Here is a 24,761-nt window from a genome sequence, read left to right on the forward strand (position 1 = left end):
AGTCAGCACATTTACCTCAACTGCTGCTGGATCTGTTCCAATACATCCTGTATTAGGCCCTGTTCACACTGAGTTTTTTTGCTGGCAGAAAATTCTGCATCAAGATTCTGTCTTGAATTTGGAGGCAGATTTTGACCTGCCTGCACGCCGTTTGCCACGTTTTTTGCCCGCGGCCATTGAGGGAAAAAGAAGCGACATTCCCTATCTTCGGGCGTTCACTCCTCTGACATCTATGGGAGGCAGAGAAAGCGTTTTTCGCAGCGTTTTTGCAAGTTGCGCTCAATGCCCGCGGGCGAAAATCGTGGCAAACGGCGTGTAGGCAGATCAAAATCTGCCTGAAAATTCAAGCGAAATTTTGAGGCAGAATTTTCTGCCTGCAAATAACTGTGTGAACAGGGCCTTACAGTGAAGCCAACACCAAACACTACTCCAAACAATGGTAAAACGTTTCTTTTTTATACATAATTTACTATAAATGTATGTAAGGCCCCATACACACTAACGTGCTTTTGTGGGCGAAATTCCCACGAAAATCCACGAGAGAATTGCGGCCCCATTCACTTCTATGGGCCCATGCAAAAGACCGTGGTTTCCAAGGTCCGTGTATGGCCCAGAACCATGGACCGCGGAAAGAACGGACATTTCTTAGTACGGCCGTGTTCTGCGGTCCAGGCTCATAGAAAATAATTGACGTGGCCATGTGCCCGGCCCGCGATTTGCGGGTGGCTCGCGGGTGACACTCCGGGGCAGGCCGACCCGAAGGTCACGGCCGTGCACATGGCTACGGTCGTGTGCATGAGGCCTTAGTGTGTCTCACTATTTATATATATTTTTATATATACAATTTTGTGTATGTGTGTATATATATATATATATATACACACATACATATATATGAACACATACAAAATATATATATATATATATATATATATATATACACGCACATACACACACACACACAAAATTATAGATATATGTATATATACACATATATACACACACAGTGCAGGAGCTACAAGTGTGAAGAAGGATGAGAAGGTGTGGACGACGAGATTGTCAGAGGAGGGGGCGTGTTCTGTGATTGATGACGCTCCGTGTCTTTGCTAAGACAGCACTTTCGACTGTGTAAAGACACGGCGCGTCATCAACTACCTTTAGGCTCTATTCACACGAGAGGGTCTGAGTGTCGGCCTATAAAAAACGGCGGTTTTGGTCCATTTTCTCGGCCGTTTTGCATCTGTTCCGTTCCGGGCCATGCTTCCGTTTTTAACCCGTTTTGCACCCGTTTTTTTCCTTGTCCGTTTTAAAAACGGATGAATTTCATTTGTCAATTTTCTGCCACACACTGCCCTCTGTAGATAATGCCACACACTACCTTCTATAGATACTGCCACAGCCCCCCCTGTAGGTAATGCCACACAGCCCCCTGTAGGTAATGCCACACAGCCCCCCTGTAAGTAATGCCACACAGCCCCCCTGTAGGTAATGCCACACAGCCCCCTGTAGGTAATGCCACATAGCCCCGCTGTAGGTAATGCCACACAGCCCCGCTGTAGGTAATGCCACACAGCCCCCTTGTAGGTAATGCCACATAGCCCCCCCCCCTGTAGGTAATGCCACATAGCCCCCCCCCTGTAGGTAATGCCACATAACCCCCCCTGTAGGTAATGCCACATAGCCCCCCTGTAGGTAATGCCACATAGCCCCCCCTGTAGGTAATGCCACATAGCCCCCCCTGTAGGTAATGCCACATAGCCCCCCCTGTAGGTAATGCCACATAGCCCCCCCTGTAGGTAATGCCACATAGCCCCCCCTGTAGGTAATGCCACACAGCCCCTGTAGGTAATGCCACACAGCCCCCTGTAAGTAATGCCACACAGCCCCCCTGTAGGTAATGCCACACAGCCCCCTGTAGGTAATGCCACACAGCCCCGCTGTAGGTAATGCCACACAGCCCCGCTGTAGGTAATGCCACACAGCCCCCCTGTAGGTAATGCCACATAGCCCCCCCCTGTAGGTAATGCCACATAGCCCCCCCTGTAGGTAATGCCACATAGCCCCCCCTGTAGGTAATGCCACATAGCCCCCCTGTAGGTAATGCCACATAGCCCCCCCTGTAGGTAATGCCACATAGCCCCCCCTGTAGGTAATGCCACATAGCCCCCCCTGTAGGTAATGCCACATAGCCCCCCCCCCTGTAGGTAATGCCACACAGCCCCTGTAGGTAATGCCACACAGCCCCCCTGTAAGTAATGCCACACAGCCCCCCTGTAGGTAATGCCACACAGCCCCCTGTAGGTAATGCCACACAGCCCCGCTGTAGGTAATGCCACACAGCCCCGCTGTAGGTAATGCCACACAGCCCCCCTGTAGGTAATGCCACATAGCCCCCCCCTGTAGGTAATGCCACATAGCCCCCCCTGTAGGTAATGCCACATAGCCCCCCCTGTAGGTAATGCCACATAGCCCCCCCTGTAGGTAATGCCACATAGCCCCCCCTGTAGGTAATGCCACACAGCCCCTGTAGGTAATGCCACACAGCCCCCCTGTAAGTAATGCCACACAGCCCCCCTGTAGGTAATGCCACACAGCCCCCTGTAGGTAATGCCACACAGCCCCGCTGTAGGTAATGCCACACAGCCCCGCTGTAGGTAATGCCACACAGCCCCCCTGTAGGTAATGCCACATAGCCCCCCCCTGTAGGTAATGCCACATAGCCCCCCCTGTAGGTAATGCCACATAGCCCCCCCCTGTAGGTAATGCCACATAGCCCCCCTGTAGGTAATGCCACATAGCCCCCCCTGTAGGTAATGCCACATAGCCCCCCCTGTAGGTAATGCCACATAGCCCCCCCTGTAGGTAATGCCACATAGCCCCCCCTGTAGGTAATGCCACATAGCCCCGCCTGTAGGTAATGCCACACAGCCCCTGTAGGTAATGCCACACAGCCCCCCTGTAAGTAATGCCACACAGCCCCCCTGTAGGTAATGCCACACAGCCCCCTGTAGGTAATGCCACACAGCCCCGCTGTAGGTAATGCCATACAGCCCCGCTGTAGGTAATGCCACAGAGCCCCCCTGTAGGTAATGCCACATAGCCCCCCCTGTAGGTAATGCCACATAGCCCCCCTGTAGGTAATGCCACATAGCCCCCCCTGTAGGTAATGCCACATAGCCCCCCCTGTAGGTAATGCCACATAGCCCCCCCTGTAGGTAATGCCACATAGCCCCCCCTGTAGGTAATGTCACATAGCCCCCCCTGTAGGTAATGCCACATAGCCCCCTCTGTAGGTAATGCCACATAGCCCCCCCTGTAGGTAATGCCACATAGCCCCCCCTGTAGGTAATGCCACATAGCCCCCCCTGTAGGTAGTGCCACCCCCCTACTTTCCTGTAGGGGACGGCTCTGGAGAAATCCCTCACTTCACTGTCCATATATGAACAGTGAAGTGAGGTACTTCTCCTGGAACGGAATCCCCGGCCACATCGGCGGGGATTCCGCTTCAGAAGTCCCTGACGTCACTGTCCATATATGGACACAGTGAAGTCAGTGACTTCTCCTGGAGTGGAATCCCCGGCCACATCGGCGGGGATTCCGCTTCAGAAGTCCCTGACTTCACTGTCAATATATTGACACAGTGAAGTCAGTGACTTTTCCTGGAGCGGAATCCCCGGCTAATTCGCCGGTGATTCCGCTTCAGAAGTCACTGTGTCCATATATGGACACAGTGAAGTCCGTGACTTCTCCTGGAGCGGAATCCCCGGCCACATCGGCGGGGATTCCGCTTCATTAGTCCCTGACGTCACTGTCCATATATGGACACAGTGAAGTCTGTGACTTCTCCTGGAGCGGAATCCCCGGCCACATCGGCGGGGATTCCGGATCAGAAGTCTTTGACGTCACTGTCCATATATGGACACAGTGAAGTCAGTGACTTTTCCTGGAGCGCAATCCCCGGCCAATTCGCCGGTGATTCCGCTTCAGAAGTCACTGTGTCCATATATGGACACAGTGAAGTCCGTGACTTCTCCTGGAGCGGAATCCCCGGCCACATCGGCGGGGATTCCGCTTCATTAGTCCCTGACGTCACTGTCCATATATGGACACAGTGAAGTCAGTGACTTTTCCTGGAGCGCAATCCCCGGCCAATTCGCCGGTGATTCCGCTTCAGAAGTCACTGTGTCCATATATGGACACAGTGAAGTCCGTGACTTCTCCTGGAGCGGAATCCCCGGCCACATCGGCGGGGATTCCGCTTCATTAGTCCCTGACGTCACTGTCCATATATGGACACAGTGAAGTCTGTGACTTCTCCTGGAGCGGAATCCCCGGCCACATCGGCGGGGATTCCGCTTCAGAAGTCTCTGACGTCACTGTCCATATATGTACACAGTGAAGTCTGTGACTTCTCCGGGAGCGGAATCCCCGGCCAATTCGCCGGTGATTCCGCTTCAGAAGTCACTGTGTCCATATATGGACTCAGTGAAGTCTGTGACTTCTCCTGGAGCGGAATCCCCTATCCCGGGCTTGGGGATTCCGCTCCTACAGTGAGCAAATAAACACCCTCCTCGTCCTCCTCACATGTGCTTCGGACTGTGAGGAGGAGAAGGAGAGAGAGAGCTACGGCAGACACGGCCGTCACAGTGCACACCGACACCACATATTAAAACTTGCGCATGCGCAATGAAACACGGCTGCTGAAGACGCAGCCATATCATTTAACAGAGCATGCGTGGTAGTGTCAACCACGCATGCTCTAAGCAGATGGGGAAAACACGTGGTACAGTTACGTCATTTATGACGTAACCGTACAATGTGAAAACCGGAAACCGCAAACCGGAAGTTAGGCGCGAATGGACGGGTATGCACAGGAAGTGCAAATTTTACATGGACAAGCGGTCACGTGACGGAAGAGGGGATACGACGATACATCAAGCAAATCAAACGTAAGTACATTACAAAGTTAAATGTTTTTTTATTGTTTAGTTTAATTAAAAGTAATTTTTTACTTCCGGAAAACCCCTTTAAGGACAAGCTAGCAAAATTAGGAATTCAGCTTTGGAGTGTAATTCAGGCTGTAACTCATGATCAGCACAAGCTAAGTACTATAATGTATTAACAAAGTGACTGTCAAGGCCTTTAGCAGATTTGGAGTCCAGTGGCTTAAACGAGCTGGTGTGAGGGTGATATTAACAAGAGTACTCAAGTAACAGTCTAGGTTCCGTACACCCATAAGCGGCAACAGGTTGTGGTGTGAGGCAGAGATGTGGTCAGAAAACAATCCAAGTTCGGTATACAGATAAGTGGAAACAGGTTGTAGTGTGAGGCAGAAACATGGTCAGGAAACAATCTAAGTTCAGTACACAAATGAGCAGCAACAGTTAGTAGAGTAAAGCCTCATGCACAAGATTGTAGTTTTTTGTCTGTTGGATATCTGCAATTTTGCAAATAGAACACGGACCCATTCATTTCTATGGAGCCATACACACGACCGTGAAGTTAATGGATCCATGTTATTTTTCGGTCTAGGTTTGCGGCTTGAAAAACTGGTGACATCAACTTTTTTTGTTGCGGATCCATGAATACTAATGACACAGGGCTGCTCTAAGGAAGGTTTTTGAAGACAAATGGTCCACAACGGATTCTTAGTTTTGTGGCCTGCAAAACCATCACGGTCGTTTGCATTAGGCCTAAGGCAGAAAGGAACTAGACTACAGGCAGGAAGCTTAATAGTCTGGCAATCTGGAAGTGCAAGGGCCAGATTTTTTTTAAAACTTATTTTTCTTTTAAATAAATTTAAAAAAAGCATACACATAATTGAATATAGTGGTGACATCAGGTCGCTGACAGCGTACAATTTGAGCATCTGAGTATTATAAAATAAAAGGACAGTACAGAGTGTAATATTGTAAAACAAAATTGAAAAACACCCTCCCACCCATTTTCCCCTTTATTCGTGTAAATATCGAGAAAGTAAAAGTTCCGGGTGACCCGTCTGCCAGAGTCCGTGTGAACGGAATCCTTTCGGAGGGGTTCTCCATTCATAATGGCACCAGGCAGGGGTGCCCCCTGTCCCCCTTGATCTTTGTGCTGACTTTGGAGTCATTTCTCCGGCATGTTCGTGCTAATCCTGACATAACGGGTTTGGAGACGGAGGCCACAGTTAGCAAGGTAGCGGCATACGCTGATGATCTACTCTTCTTCTTGACTAACCCGACCGTCTCCCTTCCCAATCTCATGCGGGAATTCCAGCGCTTTTCCAAACTATCTAATTTTAAGATAAACTTTTCTAAATCAGAAGCACTGAACATTTCCCTTCCTCCCCACCTCCTCACAACCTTGAAACATTCTTTTAGTTTTAAATGGAATCCGGTAGCCTTGAAATACCTTGGTGTCCACACCTCCCCAGACTTGAAGGATCTTTTCCAACTGAACTTCCCTCCCCTTCTTGCAGATATTAAGGCGGACTTTACCAGGTGGTCGAAAGGTATTTTTACATGGATGGGCCGGTGCACTATCTTCAAAATGAACGCGCTTCCAAGAATCCTTTATCTTTTCCAGACCCTTCCCATAGCTATTCCTATGCAATTCTTTAAAGCGGTCAATTCTCTCCAGATTACCTTCTTTGGAGTGGTAAAACTCCTCGACTCTCACGCACACTTCTTTGTCGGTCTAGAGAATCTGGAGGGTTGGCACTTCCGGACGTCCGCTCATATTATATTGCATCTCATCTCTCTCGTGTAGTTAACTGGTGCAGACATGCGGCCTTTAAACCTTGGGTGGGCCTGGAACAGAGTTTCTCCTCTATGCCCCTGATGGTTGTCCCTTGGCTACACCGTAGCCAACTCAAACATCTACGTCATCACCCCACTATTGGCCCACCACTACTGTGCTACTTCCTTACTTCAGTAAGAACCTCATTCCTCCCGTTACATTCCCCAATGTATCCCATATTGGGCAACCCCTCCTTTCCCACTGGTATGACTGACCCAGTCTTTTGTTCATGGCAGGCCTCGGGGTGGTTTCGAGCAGCTCAGTTTCTGAACGGCACGGCGTGGCTTTCTGTTTCGGAGATGGCTCAGGTCCCAAACCTCCCCCCATTAGGACATTGGCGATCCCTTCAACTCCGACACTTTTGCTCTTCTATCTCACCTCCTGCCTCCTACCAAAAGGGCAGGACTCCTCTGGAGGACCTATGTGCTGGCTCTGACTTGGCTAGGCACACATTGTCCACAATCTACAAACTTCTTATAGACCCCCCTGACCTACCTCTCCCCGCCTATCTTTCTAAATGGGAGGCTGACCTGGATATCTCCTTCTCTCTCACACATAGCAAACGTATGCTCACTATGACCCACAAAACCTCGATTAGCTCCCGATATCAAGAAGCGGGCTTCAAATTGCTATCTCGCTGGTATAGGGAACCAGTCCGGCTACACCACATCTTCCCTACAGCATCCCCTCTGTGCTGGACACGGCCTTCTTCCTTCTCCATCACTGCGACATCCCGGTGAATGTATATAAGCGCTCCCTGCTTCACTTTTTTGTGATGGCAGCACGGCATTGTATCCCATTACGATGGAAAGATTCCGCTCCTCCTACACTGTCCCTCTGGGTTTCACAGGTCAACGACCTTATGCATATGGAGGACTTGACCTCCATCATTCATGACTCACACGCCAAGTTCTGCCAAACTTGGACACCATGGATTGTTTTTCAGGAATCAGACTCCTACGAAGATATTATACAGGAGCCACATTTATCTAGGCAACCTGATTAGCGTTCTTGTCCTGAGGGATGTCTTGGAGGCCCCCCCCCCTGCATATTCTCTCCTGATATTACCTCCCCTTCTCGATCTTCTCTAAATGTCTGTTATTCCTTTCTTTGTCCTTCAGCGTGGACATTTGAATCAGACCTTTGCGGTGGAGGCCTTCTCCCACTCAGAATATCTCCCTATATCGGAATGATTGCTTACATAATACCAGTGGATATGTATGTGTATGCTGTATTTATATTTTCTGTTGGTCTCTGTAATTTTTCTGTTTTGTTTTTTTTCTTCTGTATTTTGTCATCTGTACCCCATATGTTACAAAATGGACCTTCTTGGTCATCAAAATAAAGAATTAAAAAAAAAAAAAGTTCCGTGTGAGAAAAAAAGAGACCATGGGACACCAGACAATCAGTCGGCACATAACTATTATATCTTTCATTTTCCCAGGGAGCCCGCCAGCTCTGATGTTAAGTACGGGTCACGAGCTGTTTAATTGTATCCATCTTCAAGAAGGGACAAATAAAGGCTTTTGATTTTTTGAAGAATCTATCTACCTGTGTTTCGGACAAACTTATAGTAAGCCGAAAGAGGGAGACCAATCAAGACAAGGAATCCAAAGGCCAAAGTCAAGAGAAACTAGACAATAGATTCAGCATTAGAGCTGTCCAGCAGCACCAGTAGCTCAGTGAGTAGAGCTGCTGCCTGAGATACAGGAGTTTATAAATTCAAGTTCTTAGATTAGCTCAACTTTTTATGTAGATTGTACATAAGAAGTAAAATGGTCTTGAATAGTATCCTTATCCTTTCAACAAATTTCTATTCCTATTCTTATTATTTTCATTATTAAATATTGATGTAAAATATGTTCATAAAGATGAATGCCTTATCAAGGACTTTCCCAGTTTCCCGTTTCCATTTGGAATTTTGAGGCAGATTTTTCTCTGCCTGCATGCCGTTTTTCATCCACGACCGCTGGCAAAAAACGCTGCGAAATTCGCTTTCTCTGTCGTCAATCAGAGATCAGAGACATAAACGCCCGAAGATAGGTCATGTCGCTTATTTTTCCACTCGCGTAAAAAAATGCCTCCGCCTCCTATCTTTGCCCATTTTTGGCGCGTTTTACTACGCGGTTTCCATGTCAAAAAACGTGTCAAAAAACCCTGTGTGAACTTACCCTAAAACTTTTCCACGGACATCTATATGTGTGTGAACATAGCCTTTTAGGGTGGTATGAGATTAGGAAAACATCAGGTCTTCATGGGCACGACTGGCTCTGTTTCTACTCATGGACCTCTCCATCGGAAAAGAGAGTAACAGACTCTACAGCTGCTATAAATTGGTGTCTGGTTGCTTGTTTTTAGCCCCCTGGATAGTTTCGGCCCCGGATGTGTTAATGACAGATCAGAAAAATGTGTTACCTTGCAGATCCTCACAGACAATCTAGATGTTAGGTAGATACATTTATCAAAGAGCTAAATTGTGTTCCTTGGGGGAGGGGATAGTAAATAGAAATACAATAATCAGATTTCTTTTTAATTAAAGGGCCAGTCCCTGAGGATTTATCAGAGTGAGATCAGTGTCTTCATGTGAGAGTAATTTTGTAACCTGCAAATATTTGCACCTTTTTGCTTTAATGAGTATTACGGAGTTTTTCAGTCTTATTTTAGCTCAGTTATTATAAGTTGCCGTCTGTTAGTGTTTGAAAAGGAAACAAATATTACAAAGAAAACATAAACACTGAGACGCCTGCCACCCGCTCTCCCCATTACGACGCTTTATATCTGCTGGCAAAAATCCCTCTAATTATCCTGTTACCAGGTGTCACTATATTTTCTGCCACTGAGAAGAATTGGCTGGCGTCGTGAAGAGACATACGTTTCGTTCAAATCATATCATGCCACACTGGTTCTAATCCACACCAGTTAAACCTCAGCAGATTTCACAGTTGTCCTGCAGATGTGATTACCGGATCTTTCCCCTCATCCTCCAAAAACATAAACATAGAATTTGAGGTGCTTATTAGAGTTTTGGACTATTCCTTTTTGTAAGAATTCTCCCCACCTATCAGGGTCACCTGCTGCTGAGACCCCCAGTAATCGGTAGAGGAACTTTGCAGCAAGTGCTGAATTTACCTGCAGCGCCATCACAGGAGAAATAAAGCATTTCACAGTTCCCTTTGAAGCCAATGAGCTGTCCGTGTAATGCACAGTCCTCCAAAATATGATGTTTTTTGTAGCCGCTCAGTGCGCTGGCTGATAGATGGGGATTCTGAACAGGGGACTCCTTCTATTTACTCAGAATTACCTAAAAAGGTATTTGAAAATGTTTTTACAAACCCTTTAAGGGGCATCCATGCAACATTAAGGCGTATAGGGCTATGAAGGAAAAAAAACTAAAAGTACCATGGTGCAATTCAGCAGAGCTGAAATTTCTCAGTATCCCTTGCTGGTTCAGTATCTAAACAGAGCTCCGGTGATTTTCATTCTGGGAAGTATAGACTTTACACCAGGCACTGTACAATAATATGATGTAAGTAAAACTAGCTGTCACTCTGTATTATAGGAACTCCGCTAACCCACTAGAGAAGGGGTCTGACAATAAGCTTGGTCCAATAACGATAAGCAGAATTATGAATGCAGCTCTAGAGTATACTACAGCTGTAACAATATAGATTGATTTCAGACAGTGCCTGCTGGACACTATGTTAAAAGGACCAAACTGGGCCCCTTAAAACAAAAACTGTCTATAGAAAACAATGCCATTAACTACAGCCAGCCCACCTCAGTGTTGTTTATAGAAATGTCCTTGGTTTGTTTTTTTAACAATATGTGATGTATTTTAGTAACGCAAACAAGTTATTTCTTTGTGGCATCAGATCTCTGCCAATATACCCAATGGAAATTGACTATGGATTGATGGTACCGCAGACAGTCCCACCACTAGTTCCCACAAACAAGCCCTACAATATCCATATGAAAGGGTTTGTCCACTACCGGACAACTGATGACCTATCCACGTAGGTTACCTAGCAGCATTATACTAGTAAAGCAATGCACAGTGTTGTGACCAGGTAACCCTACCTGTTATTACACATGAGTAATCATTACCATTATATTCATGTTTGCTGTTCCTATGGCTGCTTACTGGACATCGCTTCAAAGACTCCGCTGTGTATTTATACAACACCATTCTATACCAGAGGATCGTCGCCAAACTATGGACTGACGACAGGAGTTTCAGCATTATCTGTATCCATCCAATGCATCTGAAGTGAAAAATGAAGCAACTTTGCAAAGGGTCTTAAAAATATCCTAGCGTTTTTTGTATACAGCTCCTATGCAGACCTATGTTTCCATGGTTACAGGCTACATGGAGCCCCTCTTTTGCTGTCTATAGGTTATTAACATTTACAAGCTGCAATAATGCATACAATTTAATCGGCGCTTTCGTGCGTCGCGGTTTAAACATTCCCTCACCACTGGTTTTCATAGTTGTAAGGCCTCATGCCCACTTCTGTTTTTTTCCTTCAGGGTGAAAGCCGTTTTTTTGATGGCTAGCACCCTGATCCATTCTTTTTAATGGGGCCATGCACACTTCAGTCTTTTTAACGGTCCCGTTGTTCCGTTCTGACAAAAGTAGAGCATGTCCTACTTTGATCCGAGATTCTGTGACCGTGGGGCCCATACAAGTCAATGGGTCCGTCAAAAAAACTGAAGGCATCCGTGTGTGTCGGAGCCGTTGCCTAGCAATGGCCGGGCGGGCAGAAGTACACATAGAGAAAGATATTGCACTGTACTAATCGGCAGCCCCTTCTCTCTATCCAGCACTGATCACCAGCCTCTTCTCTCTATCCAGCTCTGATTGGCAGCCGCTTCTCTCTATCAGTGCTTGCGATCAGTGCTGGATAGAGAGAAGGGACAGCCCTTTCGGGCAGAGTTTCCGCAGCGGAACGCAGCGATAGAAAGAAAAAGAAGTTCATTCGTACCACGGCCGTTGTCTTGGTGACGCGTCTTTCTTTTGACATCCAGTCCGACCTCCCTGGATGACGCGGCAGTCCATGTGACCGCTGCAGCCTGTGATTGGCTGCAGCGGTCACATGGGATGAACCATTATCCCAGGAGGCCGGACTGGAGGAAGAAGCAGGGAGTTCTGGGTAAGTATAAACTTTTTTTTCTGAGTTGTGATTTTTGCAGTGGAAGTCGCTGCACTTGACTATTTGTTGCGGTTTTTTTAAGGAAACATTAGAAATCTATATGGTGAGCGCCGCGCATGGTACTCACTCTCCAGCGGTAGTCACTGTCCAGGGTGCTAAAAGAGTTACTGCCGATCAGTGCAGCCCCTTCTCTCTATCCAGCACTGATCAGCAGCCTCTTCTCTCTATCCAGCACTGATCAGCAGCCTCTTCTCTCTATCCAGCACTGATCGTAACTCTTTCAGCACCCTGGACAGTGGCTACCGCTGGTCGGTGAGTACCATGCGCTGCGCTCACAATATAGATTTCTAATGTTTCAGGACCCTGTCTCTGTCCATGCTGTACCGCTACTCACAATGAAACGCTGTGCCTGCACTGATATCGGGTGCATAGTGTGAATAGGAATTTGTTTCCTCTCGGAAACGGAAACACGGAAGTGTACACGGAGTACACACGGGAACCACACTGATACAATCACGGACACACGGATCCTTGAAAAATGGCTGTGAAAACGGTGATGGAAGTGTGCATGAGGCCTAATTGTGGTTGCAAATTTTCTGGCATAATAAATATTTCGATTGTTGGATCGCAAAGTCGCTGTGTCTAAATATTGTGGTCTTGATAAGGCATGAGGGTGAGGTCATGCTCACCGAGCTGCGTGACCACGATGTAGTTAATTGAATAATCGCTATGTATAAATAGTAGTCACTCCTTCATGATGGGAGCGAACAATCGCAGGAGCGAAGTGAGTAAAGCCAATCGAACACATGACTGCAGGATCAGAGGACACACAGGTACTGTTAGGGTATGTTCACACGGGCTATTTTCAACCGTTTTTCGGGCTGTAAACACCACGAAAAATGGCTGAAAATGCGTGGTTTGAACGCCTACAAACATCTGCCCATTGATTTCAATGGGAAAAACAGTGTTCCGGTCCCATAGCGCGTTTTTTACGCAGATGTTTTTAAAAATGGCTGCGTAAAAATAACGCCCCGTAAAAAGAAGTGCATGTCACTTCTTGAGATGTTTTTGGAGCCGTTTTTCATTGACTTAATAGAAAAACAGCTCCAAAAACGGCCACCAAACAACGCAAATTTCTTAAAAAATGGCTGAAAGTCAGGAGCTGTTTTCAGCTCTGTATTTTCAGCCGTATTTTGTTAAGCGTGTGAACAGTGGCGTAACTACCGCCGTAGCAGCCGTAGCGCCTGCTACGGGGCCCACGGCATGAGGGGGCCTGTGTCGCCTGCCGGCACGGGCCCCCACCATGGCCGGAGGCTCCGCTAGCAGCCGCTATGGCTGCTACAGCGCGACGCCACTGAACACTATGGCAGAGCAGGGAGGTATCTTCCCGCTCTGCCATTAAACAAAAGACATGTATCCCCTATCCACAGGATAGGGGATGCATGTGTGATCGCTGGCATTGATAGGGAGAACGGGGGACCGAAAGTCTCCTGAAGTTCTCCATGACTAACCTTGGACTTCCGGGGTCTGTGTCGGCAGCTCTGTAGAAATGAATGGAGCGTCGGTCGCGCTTGTGCGCATGCGTGACCAGCACTCCTTTCATTTTTATTGAGCTGCGCAGACGTCGGAAGTCATGGAGAACTTCGGGGGGACTTTCGGTCCCCCGTTCCCCCTATCAGTGCCAGCATGTCTTTTGTAGGACACACTGTAGGTCGCATTTTTTTGGGGTGTTGGGGACGCTGTATGGCGTTCCCTACAGGGGGGGGCTGTATGGCGTTCACTACAGGGGGGGCTGTATGGCGTTCCCTACAGGGGGGCTGTATGGCGTTCTCTACAGGGGGGAGCTGTATGGCGTTCCCTACAGGGGGGGCTGTATGGCGTTCCCTACAGGGGGGCTGTATGGCGTTCCCTACAGGGGGGGTTGTATGGCGTTCCCTACAGGGGGGCTGTATGGCGTTCCCTACAGGGGGCGGCTGTAAGGCGTTCCTTACAGGGGGGCTGTATGGCGTTCCCTACAGGGGGGGGCTGTATGGCGTTCCCTACAGGGGGGATGTATGGCGTTCCCTACAGGGGGGGCTGTATGGCGCTCTCTACAGTAGGGGCTGTATGGCGTTCTCTACAGTGGGGGCTGTATGGCGTTCTCTACAGTGGGGGCTGTATGGCGTTCTCTACAGTGGGGGCTGTATGGCGTAACACCATACAGCCCCCCCTGTAGATAACGCCATACAGCCCTCCCCTCTAGGGAACGCCATACAGCCCCCCTGTAGATAACACCATACAGCCCCCCCTGTAGATAACGCCATACAGCCCTCCCCCTGTAGATAACGCCATACAGTCCCACCTGTAGATAACGCCATACAGCCCCCTCTGTAAATATCTACAAAGGGGGCTGTATGGCGTTATCTACAGGGGGGATGTAATGCGCTATCTACATGGGGCTGTATGGCGTTATCTACAGTGGGGTCTGTATGGTGTTATCTACATGGGGCTGTATGGCGTTATCTACAGGGGGGCTGTATGGCGTTATCTACAGGGGGGCTGTATGGGGTTATCTACAGGGGGGGCTGTATGGCGTTATCTATAGGGGGGCTGTATGGCGTTATCTACAGCGGGTCTGTATGGCGTTATCTACAGGGGGGCTGTATGGGGTTATCTATAGGGGGGCTGTATGGCGTTATCTACAGGGGGGCTGTATGGCGTTATCTACAGGGGGGGCTGTATGGCGTTATCTACAGGGGGGCTGTATGGCATTATCTACAGGGGGGCTGTATGGGGTTATCTATAGGGGGGCTGTATGGCGTTATCTACAGGGGGGCTGTATGGCGTTATCTACAGGGGGGCTGTATGGCGTTATCTACAGGGGGGCTGTATGGCGTTATCTACAGGGGGGCTGTATGGGGTTATCTACAGGGGGGCTGTATGGCGTTATCTACGGGGGGGCTGTAAAAAAGGCACTATCTACAAGGGGGGGGGTTGTGTGACACCCAGGGGAGGGGGGCCCCCAGTCAAAAGTTTTCTATGGGGCCCAGTCTTTCCTAGTTACGCCCCTGCGTGTGAACATACCCTTACCTCTAAGCTGTGCACTCTGGAAGTGATAGTTAAAAATTCCAAACCCTGCAGACAGATACAGCTGCTATTGGGCTCATAAGGGTCAGTTTACACAGAGTTTTTTTGACACGTTTTTTGACACGGAAACCGCGTCGGAAAAAGCGCCAAAAAACGTCCGAAAATGCCTCCCATTGATTTCAATGGGAGGCGGAGGCGTTTTTTTCCTGCGAGCGGAAAAACGGCTCGCAGGAAAAAGAAGGGTGGCGTTTACGTCTCTGACCTCCCATTGACATCAATGGGAGGCAGAAAAAGCGTATTTCGTGGCGTTTTTTGCCCATGACGCTCAATGGCCGCGGGTGAAAAACACTGCAAAAAACGCAGCGAAAATCGGCGTGCAGGCAGAGCAAAATCTGCCTCAAAATTCCAAACGAACCCAGCCTTAAAGGGGCTATCCGGGGTTAGAAAAACATGGCTGCTCTCTTTCAAAAACAGCACCAACCCTGTCCATGTGTTGTATTTGATATTGCCGCTCGGCTCCTTTGAAGTGAATGGGGTGAGCTGCAATACCAGACACAACCTGTGAACAGTTCTAGCGCTGTTTTTTAGAAGAAAGCAGCCATGTTTTGGATAAACTCTTTAACCTCTGCTGAGGTAGGGCTGGGTGCACACTGCGCATTTTTTTTTGTTTTTGTTGATGAATTCGCATTGAGATACATGGAAGTTTATCGACCGAAACAAAGAACTGCAACAAAAACACACAGTTTGAACCCAGGACTAGACTGGGTTTCCAAAGGGCGTTTTCATTGCATTTTTGGGCTGGGATTCCATTGGGCATTTTAATTGTGTTTTTACCACGTTTTATTGCAGTTTTGCTGCGATTTCCATGTGGTTAAAAAATTAATTGTAAAAACCGCAAGCATTTTACTGCGAATCGTCGCAGTTTTGCAATGTGGTTTCGGCCCGAGAAGCTATTACAGGTGAAGCAGATGTTTTCTATAAGCTTTACCTGTAATAGCCGCAGGGCCAAAAAACGCATAAAACAGGTGCGTTTTTAAAAAGTCGCTTTTCAAAGTAATTAAAAAGTACTTCAAAACTACAATAAAAACGCTGCAAAAACACAATAAAAACGCCCTGTGCAAACCCAGCCTTAGGATAAAGCGTAGCTGTGCCGACATGCAGCTTTACCGTAAATCAGCGCGGTTTTGGAATCCTATTTTACTGGCAAAACCATTAAAAAACTGCTCCGATTTGCTAAAAACTGTACGTCGACGCATTTTTCTGCTACAGCACACTTGGGCTATGTTCACACGGAGGAATCCGCCGAGCGTTCCGACTCAAAATTCTGCCTCCCATTCATTTCAATGGGAGGCAGACGCTTGTTTTTCCTTCTAGCTGATTTTCCAGCTAGCAGACAAAAGAAGCGTCCTGCCCAGTCATCGGGTGGATTCCGCCCAAACCTCCCATTGAAGTGAAAGGGAGGAGGATAATAATTCAGCTTCGGATTTTGCGGCGGGAACCGCCAAGCAATATCCGCCGTGTGAACATAGCCTTGTACTTCGGCCGGACCGCAGACACTACATGGCAGCTGCCCAGGATGAAGTTCCTGTACTTTCCCTAGTTTATTGACTGGCAACTGTTGTTCGGGCACTGCATGAATTTATGATTTGGGCAACATGGACAGTTTTTCTGTTAGACAGCTCTGATGAACAAGACCTGATAAATATTTAATGTCACATAAAAACAAAAATTGTACAAAATAAATAAAAAATTCAACTACAGCGCTGCCATATGAACTCTATGAGGGTCTGTTCTCACCACGTTTGCTGACTACATTCGGCGGATAGGTCTGTTCACATTTTACCTATGGCACTAAAAAAACAACATATCGGCGATCAGGAATCCAAATGTTTCACGCTTGACGTAATAAAAAGATACAATATTTCCCACAATGCACCATAGGAAGTATCTGTTTATTTATATATATATATATATATTCCTCTCCTGATGAATTCCAACTGCAAAATCAAGAAACCAGAGCGCTCATGAGAAAAATGTTGTTAATGGCTAGCTGAAGTCATAACGTACCCCGATATCTTCCCTTGGCACAATATATATCTAGGTCATATTTTAGGGGTCTGTGACAGGGCTTCTTAAAGGGTAACTAAACGTTCAACAAACTTCTGACGTGTTATAGTAACATGTCAGGAGTTTTGATCGCTGGGGGTCTGAGCACTGAGGGTGAGCGGCAGAAGCACTCGGGTGAGCGCTGATCCGCTTAGTTTCTGTTCGGCTTTTTTCGGAAAGCCGATGTAGCGGTTTATGGGCCCATAGACTTTCTATTGAGTCCGTACACCAACTGTTCGGCTTTCCGAGAAAAATCACCCGAGCACTTCTGGCACTTCGTTTTAGCGATCGGTGGGGGTATCAGTGCTCAGACCCCCAGCGATCAAAACATGTCACTATGACATGTCAGAAGCTTGTTGAACGTTTAGTTACCCTTTAAATGGGTTCTCTCGTTTAGAAAACCCATTTTCATACACCCTATTAAGGAATTCTGAGTTAATAGAGGGGGGTCCCCTGTTCAGGATCCTCATCTCTTAGCCAGAGTGGAGAGCAGTTACAAAGAGCGTCTCTTGCTCTGGAGGACCTGTCCTGTCCCGTATTACACAGACAACCCATTAATGTGAATGGACATTGTGTAATGCTTCATTTCCCCTTTGGTGGCACTGCGGGCAAATTGAATACTTACTACCAAGAATCCCCACAGATTACAGCTAATCGTTGTAGGTCACAGCAGGAGACACTTTGTGAACAGCTTTTTGTCAAGGAACCTTTCTAACAAGTAGGGATTGTCCAAAGTGGAAAACCCCTTCAAACTATTTCTACAGGGGCCCCTGGAGAATTGGTGGTCAACGTCCACAGCAAAATTGAAAACTATAGTCATTACATCGCACATTTGTCTACTGAACTCTCTTTTTGATAGGAGCTGATCATAGGATGTCACCACATGGAGAATGGATATTACAGGGGGTCCATAGATATCAATGGGCTGTTTATGTTATGGACAGACATGCTGGGTCCTCCAGAGTGCGATATCTATATTCATCATCGTCCATTACCTATAGAATCACCATGACTTTCAGACTAACTGCGTCCCTCCAGTGGCAATATGGGGGTGTGCAGTAGTGTATGAGGGTGTTGCTGCTTGTAATAAGACAGTACCACAGTCTAAGCGGATGGAGCGGTCCAGAAGGGGAGCGGAGGATCGGTGTGCGTTACACCCACTTCCGACTAAAGTTTCCCTGTAATTGTGTTGTACAGCCCTATCTTACATCGGGAGTGGAGAGACACACGTATCGCGCAAATATCACGCTGAGACAACCGTACAACTACCGAATAGTCTCCTGCATGGGTTCTAGTACCCTCTACACGAGACTCTACAGAACGCAAAGAGTGCTCCCTGGTAGAAACCCCAATGGAATACCTGGAACAGGCCCCCTCATCTCCCACATGACGTTTATAACATGGGTGTTCTTCTTCTGTGGCAGCGGAGCCCCTCAGTCACCAGGGCCCGGGTATACTGCTATCTCCGCATCCCCTAAAGCTACACCCCTGCTCTCTCTCCATGTCTGAAGTATGATGAGATGAGAGAATGCAATTATAGGGACACTTTAACCCCTTAACGACCGCCAATACGCCTTTTCACGGCAGCCGTTACGGGTACTTATGCTGGAGCGCCACCTTTTCACGTTCACGGTGCTCTGATATAAGCCCGGCACGGCTAAAGCGGGTGTCGGGCGGTCTAAAGACAGCCGGACACCTGCACTAACGGGCCGGATCGATTTAAACATCGATCTCACCTGTTTAACCCCTTAGATGCGGAGCTCAATAGCGAGCGCCGCATCCAAGTGGTTTTGGAGGGAGGGTGCTCCCTCTCTCACCCCATCAGCAACCTGCAATTGCAATCGCAGGGTGCCAATGGCTTCTATGGCAGCCGGGGGCCTGAACAAAGGCCCCTAAGTCTGCCTATAGTGGATGCCAAACCTAAGGCATAACCCAGCAGGTGCCTGTCAGTTTTACACTGAGGGTATGTTCACACGGCCTATTTACGGACGTAATTCGGGCGTTTTACGCCTGGAATTACGTCCGAAAATACGGCTTGAAAGCGTTGACAAACCTCTGCCCATTGAAAGCAATGGGCTGACGTTTGTCTGTTCACACGAGGCGTATTTTTACGCGTCGCTGTCAAAAGACGGCGCGTAAATAGACGCCCGCGCCAAAGAAGTGTCATGTCACTTCTTCAGACGTAAATGGAGCCATTTTCCATGGACTCCATGGAAAACCAGCTCCAGTTACGTCCGTAATGGACGCGGCGTTCAAGCGCATGCACATGCCGTTACGTTCTCCTGAAAACAGCCCCATAATTTTGGCCGTTACGGACGCTGCCGTGTGAACATACCCTGACAGGCAATAATACGCTGCAATACAGAATTATTGCAGTGTATTATAAAAGCGATCAGAAGATCACATAGTGAAGTCGCCCAGTGGAATAATAAAGTTAGCAAAAAAGTTAAATAAAGTTAATAATAAATTAATTTTAAAAAAAATGAAAACCCACTTTTTCCCTTATAAAATACTTTAATATGAAAAAACAAAAAACATTACACATATTTGGTATCGCCGCGTCCGTAAAGACTCCACCTATAAAGCAATTATGTTATTTAACCCGCACGGTGAACACCGTAAAAAATAAAATAAAAAATAAGGCCAGAAATGCTGTTTTTTATTCATCCTGCCTCCAAAAAATTATGATAAAAAGTGATCAAAAAGTCGCATGTACTCCAAAATGTCCCAATAAAAACTACAAGTCTTCCCGCAAAAAACAAGTCCTCATAAAGCTGCATCGGCGTAAAAATAGAACAATTACGGCTCTTAAAATATGGCGACACAAAATCAAATAATTTGGAAAAAAAAGTGTTTTTACTGTGTAAAAGTAGTCAAATATACAAAATCTATATAAATTTGGTATCGCCACAATCGTAATGACCCACTGAATAAAGTTATTATGTTATTTGTACCACGCAGTAAACGGTGTAAATCTAAGACACAAAAAAGTGTGGCGAAATTTAGTTTTTTTTTCCATTACCCCCCCCAAAAAAGTCAATAAAAGTTAATCAATAAATTCTATGTACCCCAAAATGGTGCTGTTAAAAAATACAACTTGTCCCGCAAAAAACAAGACCTTATACGCAAAAATAAAAAGTTGTAGCTCATGGAATGCGACGATGGAAAAACGCAAAAAATAGCTTGTCATTAAGGTTTAAAATAGGCTGGTCACTAAGGGGTTAAGGATGTGGGGCCCAGAATGACTGCCAGTCAGAGGATTGGATGGTCACTGGAATTTTAAATCTAATAGGATTGTGTAAAAAAAAAAAGATATATAATAAAATAATACAATTAAAATATTAATAAAATAATAGCATAAAATAATAATAACATAATAAGAATAAAATTAAAATTAAAAATAAAATAATAATAAAAACATAATAAAATAATATAATAAAATAATAACATACTAAGAACAAAAATTATAATAAAAATAACATAATATAATAATAATAAAATAATAGGAATAAAATGCTAATAAAATAAAATTCACAACTTTACAAGTCACTAATAACTGTTTTTATAGTCTCAGGGACCCCACGTGTCTTCCCAGTGGGCGGGGTTCACTGAAGCCCTCCCTACTATTGGTGGCTTTCTCTTGTCTCTTTCCCCTCTCGATCTATGAGAGGAGAGTGGCAGGGGAGGAGCCAGAGCCGAGCGTTCCGCCTCCTTTGTGACGTCACAGCAGCGGCTGAGAGGAGGCGGGAGACACCTGGCAGAGTTCCGTCAGTCGCCCAGTAGTCTGGGCTGAGGCAGGAGGGGGGGATACGCTGCTCCGGCTCTTCACACACGGGACAGCGCTATAACACAGGCTGAGAACAGGATGGACGATGCCGCCTTTGTATATCATGATGCCTCCGCACTACAAAACCCCGAATGGTCAGTGCAGTAATGAAGGAGACACTGCGATAACTGCCTGACACTCCAGGACAGAGAGTTTCCTTATAAGAATGATTTTCTGTTCAGTTTAGAATTAGGAATGACAACCATATGTGACGAGCAGTGACGGGAGCGGCGGACAAGTGCGAGCTTTTTTTTTACAATCCAACACATTGCACTCCATAGACATCGTCCCAAATTTGGACCGTGGTGTTGGGATAGGGGGGGAGGGGAGTGAGTGACAGAAGCTTCTTCACTGACACCTGAGATGCGATGTTTCCTAAATGCACAGGAGGCTCTCATTCATCCCAGGAGCTGGCATTGCTATAATACATGGCATCACCAGGAGAGTGCCACTAAGTGTGACCACCCTGAGGGGTGCCTGGACCCTACTGCAGATCCTATCTGATTCCTGATCTTTGCACTAAATGCCAGTCTGCAGCCCCCATAGGATCTGCTCTTGTCTACCCATCATCGCCCTAACTGCAACCTATGTGCAATAAAACCCGGGCACCATCTGATCTGCCCCATCACCCCCCATCTTCTAATCTCTACCTTGGCAATAACCTAAGCAATAATCTCTGGAGAAGAGGAGACTCGGATATCAGCTGTATACTGTTAGTATATATGTAAGCTGACGGAGACGACCTGCAGAGAAGGATTTCTATATGGGATGACGAGACGTCTTGATTTTATTCTATTGGAAGATTCGATTGCATTAAGATTTTTTTTTTAGCTGCTTCTTCTAAAAATAGACAACCATCCCGTAAGGAAGCCGCCGCGCGCTTCTTCTAACCCTATAGATAGATCGAGCACTGCTAATTGCTTCGTCTCAATAATCACGACCTGCCTTTATTTTTTGTATATTTTTTTGCTTAGAACTAGAATTTTTTTGATTTTTAATTCCGATTAAATATCATTCGATTGACTATTCCTTTATTTTTATATCTCGTTTTATATGTTTTGGACACAAATTAACTCTTGATTTGCCTTTTTTTTTTTAATACATAGATAACGGATCAGTATAGGTGACGTGTGGTCCGATAAAGACCTTATTTTTTGAATGTCACCCATGCTCATTATTGGTAGATAATTTATTACTCCTTTTATTTTTCTCGAGATATATATATATATATATATTTTCTTTTGCACAATGATGGAAGTACCATCCTGCCCGAAAAAAAGTCTCTCGCTGTCTCTTCCCGTGCCGAGGGAGGGACAAGCCACCCTGAAGCCTCCGCAGCATCTATGGAGGCAACCACGGACACCCATCAGAATAAAACATCGGGGTTACTCAGACACAGATCGCCACCCTCACCGGCAGATGGAAAGGTCCGATGCAATGGACACGAGCGACCGCCCCGGCCTAAGGAAATCCAGAATGTCCTGGCCGTCGTCTTTCCACGGGACCACCAGCAACAGCCATGCAAGCCATAAACACCGGTATGTGATATTGCAGTAAGGTAGAGTTCTACTTTAATCCTGGTTGCCAATGTGGCTAGAAATGTACTAACTTTTTTAAGTTTTTTTTTTTTTCCCGTAAATTTTTATAAAATTCTTATTGACTGGCTACTAAAAAGTCAAGGCGACTCTTGGAGTTGGTTCTATAGTCGCAGTATTGTTTGCCCATCCTGGTTTAATCATAAATTGCATAATCTGATCTGTTCACGTCTCTCTTGGAATGTAACTTCATGCAAAATAGTGAGACAGGATCTGGAATTGTAGTTGTACGACCTGTAGGGTTGCTGTATATCTATCTATTGTGTCTGTAAAGATGGCCATAGACATAGATGGGATGACCCCTTTAAAAAAAAAACTGGTCGTGACCAGCTCTTTGCAGCAGCGCTCTTCTCTGGCTAATAGGGGAGGGGGAGGTGAGTAGAGGGACCCCTCTCTATGATTTCTTTATTCTGTAATAGAGAGTGTAGAAAGGGTGACAACTACCCTACCTCACTCCTTCATTAACATGGACCCTCGAATCGACCGGTTATTTCCTGCATGGACAAAGGATCGGGCATGTTAAAATCCAAACTGTCTGATCCTTCAGATGGGGGACGATCCAGCAAGTACCATATTTATGAGATTGTCAGTGCCAGCGAAAGTCTCATGTCTGTCAATAGCTTTTACACTGCCCGATAACGAGCGCCGATCGAAAAACAGCTCCGCCAATGACGCTTGTGTGCTTCTTTCACAAGGAGCTATGATTGGTTATGTATAAGGATCAAGGATCGTTACTATGATCGCTCATCCCCATACATTTGCATCATGTTGGCAGCACGTCTCCCTGTTAACACACTGAGATGTGCTGCCGACTAGCGATCATTTTATTGGCCACATTAGCGAGCATAGCAGCCGATGAACAAGCGTTTTCTCGTTCATCGGCTCATCGTTGCCCTGTTTACAAAGGGCAATGATCAGGAAGGAGCGTTAATAAAATACTCATTTGCCCAATCATTGGCCCGTGTAAAAGGACCTTCAGTCGGTGGGATCTGCTATCAATCTAATGTCTATAAGGTCTTCCTTGGGCTCATTGAGGGGAACACTTATTTTCTTAGAGATAAGCAGTGCTAGGGGTATCTGACAGCCACTTATTCCCCAAACATGGTTCTGATATTTTCCTGGGATCAGAATATTTTCTATGAAAGAACACAGATGCACAGATATTTTTCTACAATCTGATTGATATTACCATGGTTGAACAGGCCAAAAATCCTTACACTTTTTTTTTAAAGGGGTTGTCCTAGTAATAATATCATCAACTATCTATAGGGAGGGGGATAAATGTTAGGTCTGCGGGAATCTAAACCGGTGGATCGCCCACCCATTGCTAGAACAGGGAACCCACTAATGTGGTTGACGTGCCCGTGGCCACCTCCATACAAACTTGTGGACCCCTCCAATTGCTTTCAATCCGTTGGAAACAATCGACTCCTTTTCATAGACGCTCTAGTTATGACTGCACTGACTTGTTATCGATCGGATAGCGTGACCTATTGCTACATGACTGCCGTGTTTACTAGATGCTTTATTTGACATAGTGTGAGTTTGTGTAGTTTAAGGTTAGGGTTATGTCGTGTTTTAAAAAGTGTAAGTTATTTATAAACTTTTAAGAAATTTTGAAATCGGATGTAACTCGTCTGACGTGCTGTCAAATTTTTGGGCGCCATCATCTTTTCCCAAGCACTCGAATGAAGAAGAAATCCATGAAGCCCTAGTCTAAGGTTGCCCCAATATTTTCTCTCTCATTTAAAGGGGCATTTTAGTATGAAAATATAGCATATGTATTAGACATCAAAGGAAGGAGGTAAATAGCTGCCAGAAGACTTGGGTGCTTTAAAGAGAACCCTTCACCTCCCCATACATGTGCAGCATGTAATGGGGAGGGCTGTACAAACCCTGGGGCACTTTACATTTTTTTTTCTACCTCCCACCGTTATTTAGATATCGGTACCGTTATATTTGGCGCCCGATATTTAAATAACCCCCTGAACAGTCAACGGGGCATGTACTGGCAAGGGGGCGTGTTACTATGGCTGTGACACTGTCCAATCAGATATGGACAGTGCTACAGCAAGAGCAAGGAACGAGTGTGCACGCGCGCACACGCTCTCACTTTTCAGCTTTCAAGATTAGTCTTCTGCCGAACTGGCAAAGGGGCGCGTCTCTGCTACGGACAGTGTAAGAGCTGTGGAGAGGAGAGCGCGCATGCTGCGCTCTCATCTCTTCAGCTCTTGAGAGGTC

General features: G+C 46.4%; 1 protein-coding gene across 3 annotated transcripts in view; it reads left to right on the plus strand.

The window, feature by feature from the left end:
* The window catches only part of PDE4A (phosphodiesterase 4A), a 473,381-nt gene that overhangs the window by 175,446 nt on the left and 273,174 nt on the right, over nt 1–24,761 (plus strand). The window contains exons 1-2 of one of the 3 annotated variants that reach the window (XM_075858969.1): nt 20,932–21,020; nt 22,032–22,463. The exons of 1 other annotated variant lie outside the window; for it this stretch is intronic. In XM_075858969.1, the coding sequence (XP_075715084.1) occupies nt 22,174–22,463 (290 nt within the window). In that variant the 5' untranslated portion in view covers nt 20,932–21,020; nt 22,032–22,173. Of the gene's footprint in view, nt 1–20,857; nt 21,021–22,031; nt 22,464–24,761 lie in introns of those variants that run through there. One more of the 3 variants, XM_075858971.1, reaches the window with a different exon arrangement.

The sequence above is a fragment of the Rhinoderma darwinii genome, chromosome 3, assembly GCF_050947455.1.
Source record: "Rhinoderma darwinii isolate aRhiDar2 chromosome 3, aRhiDar2.hap1, whole genome shotgun sequence".
NCBI lineage: Eukaryota > Metazoa > Chordata > Amphibia > Anura > Rhinodermatidae > Rhinoderma > Rhinoderma darwinii.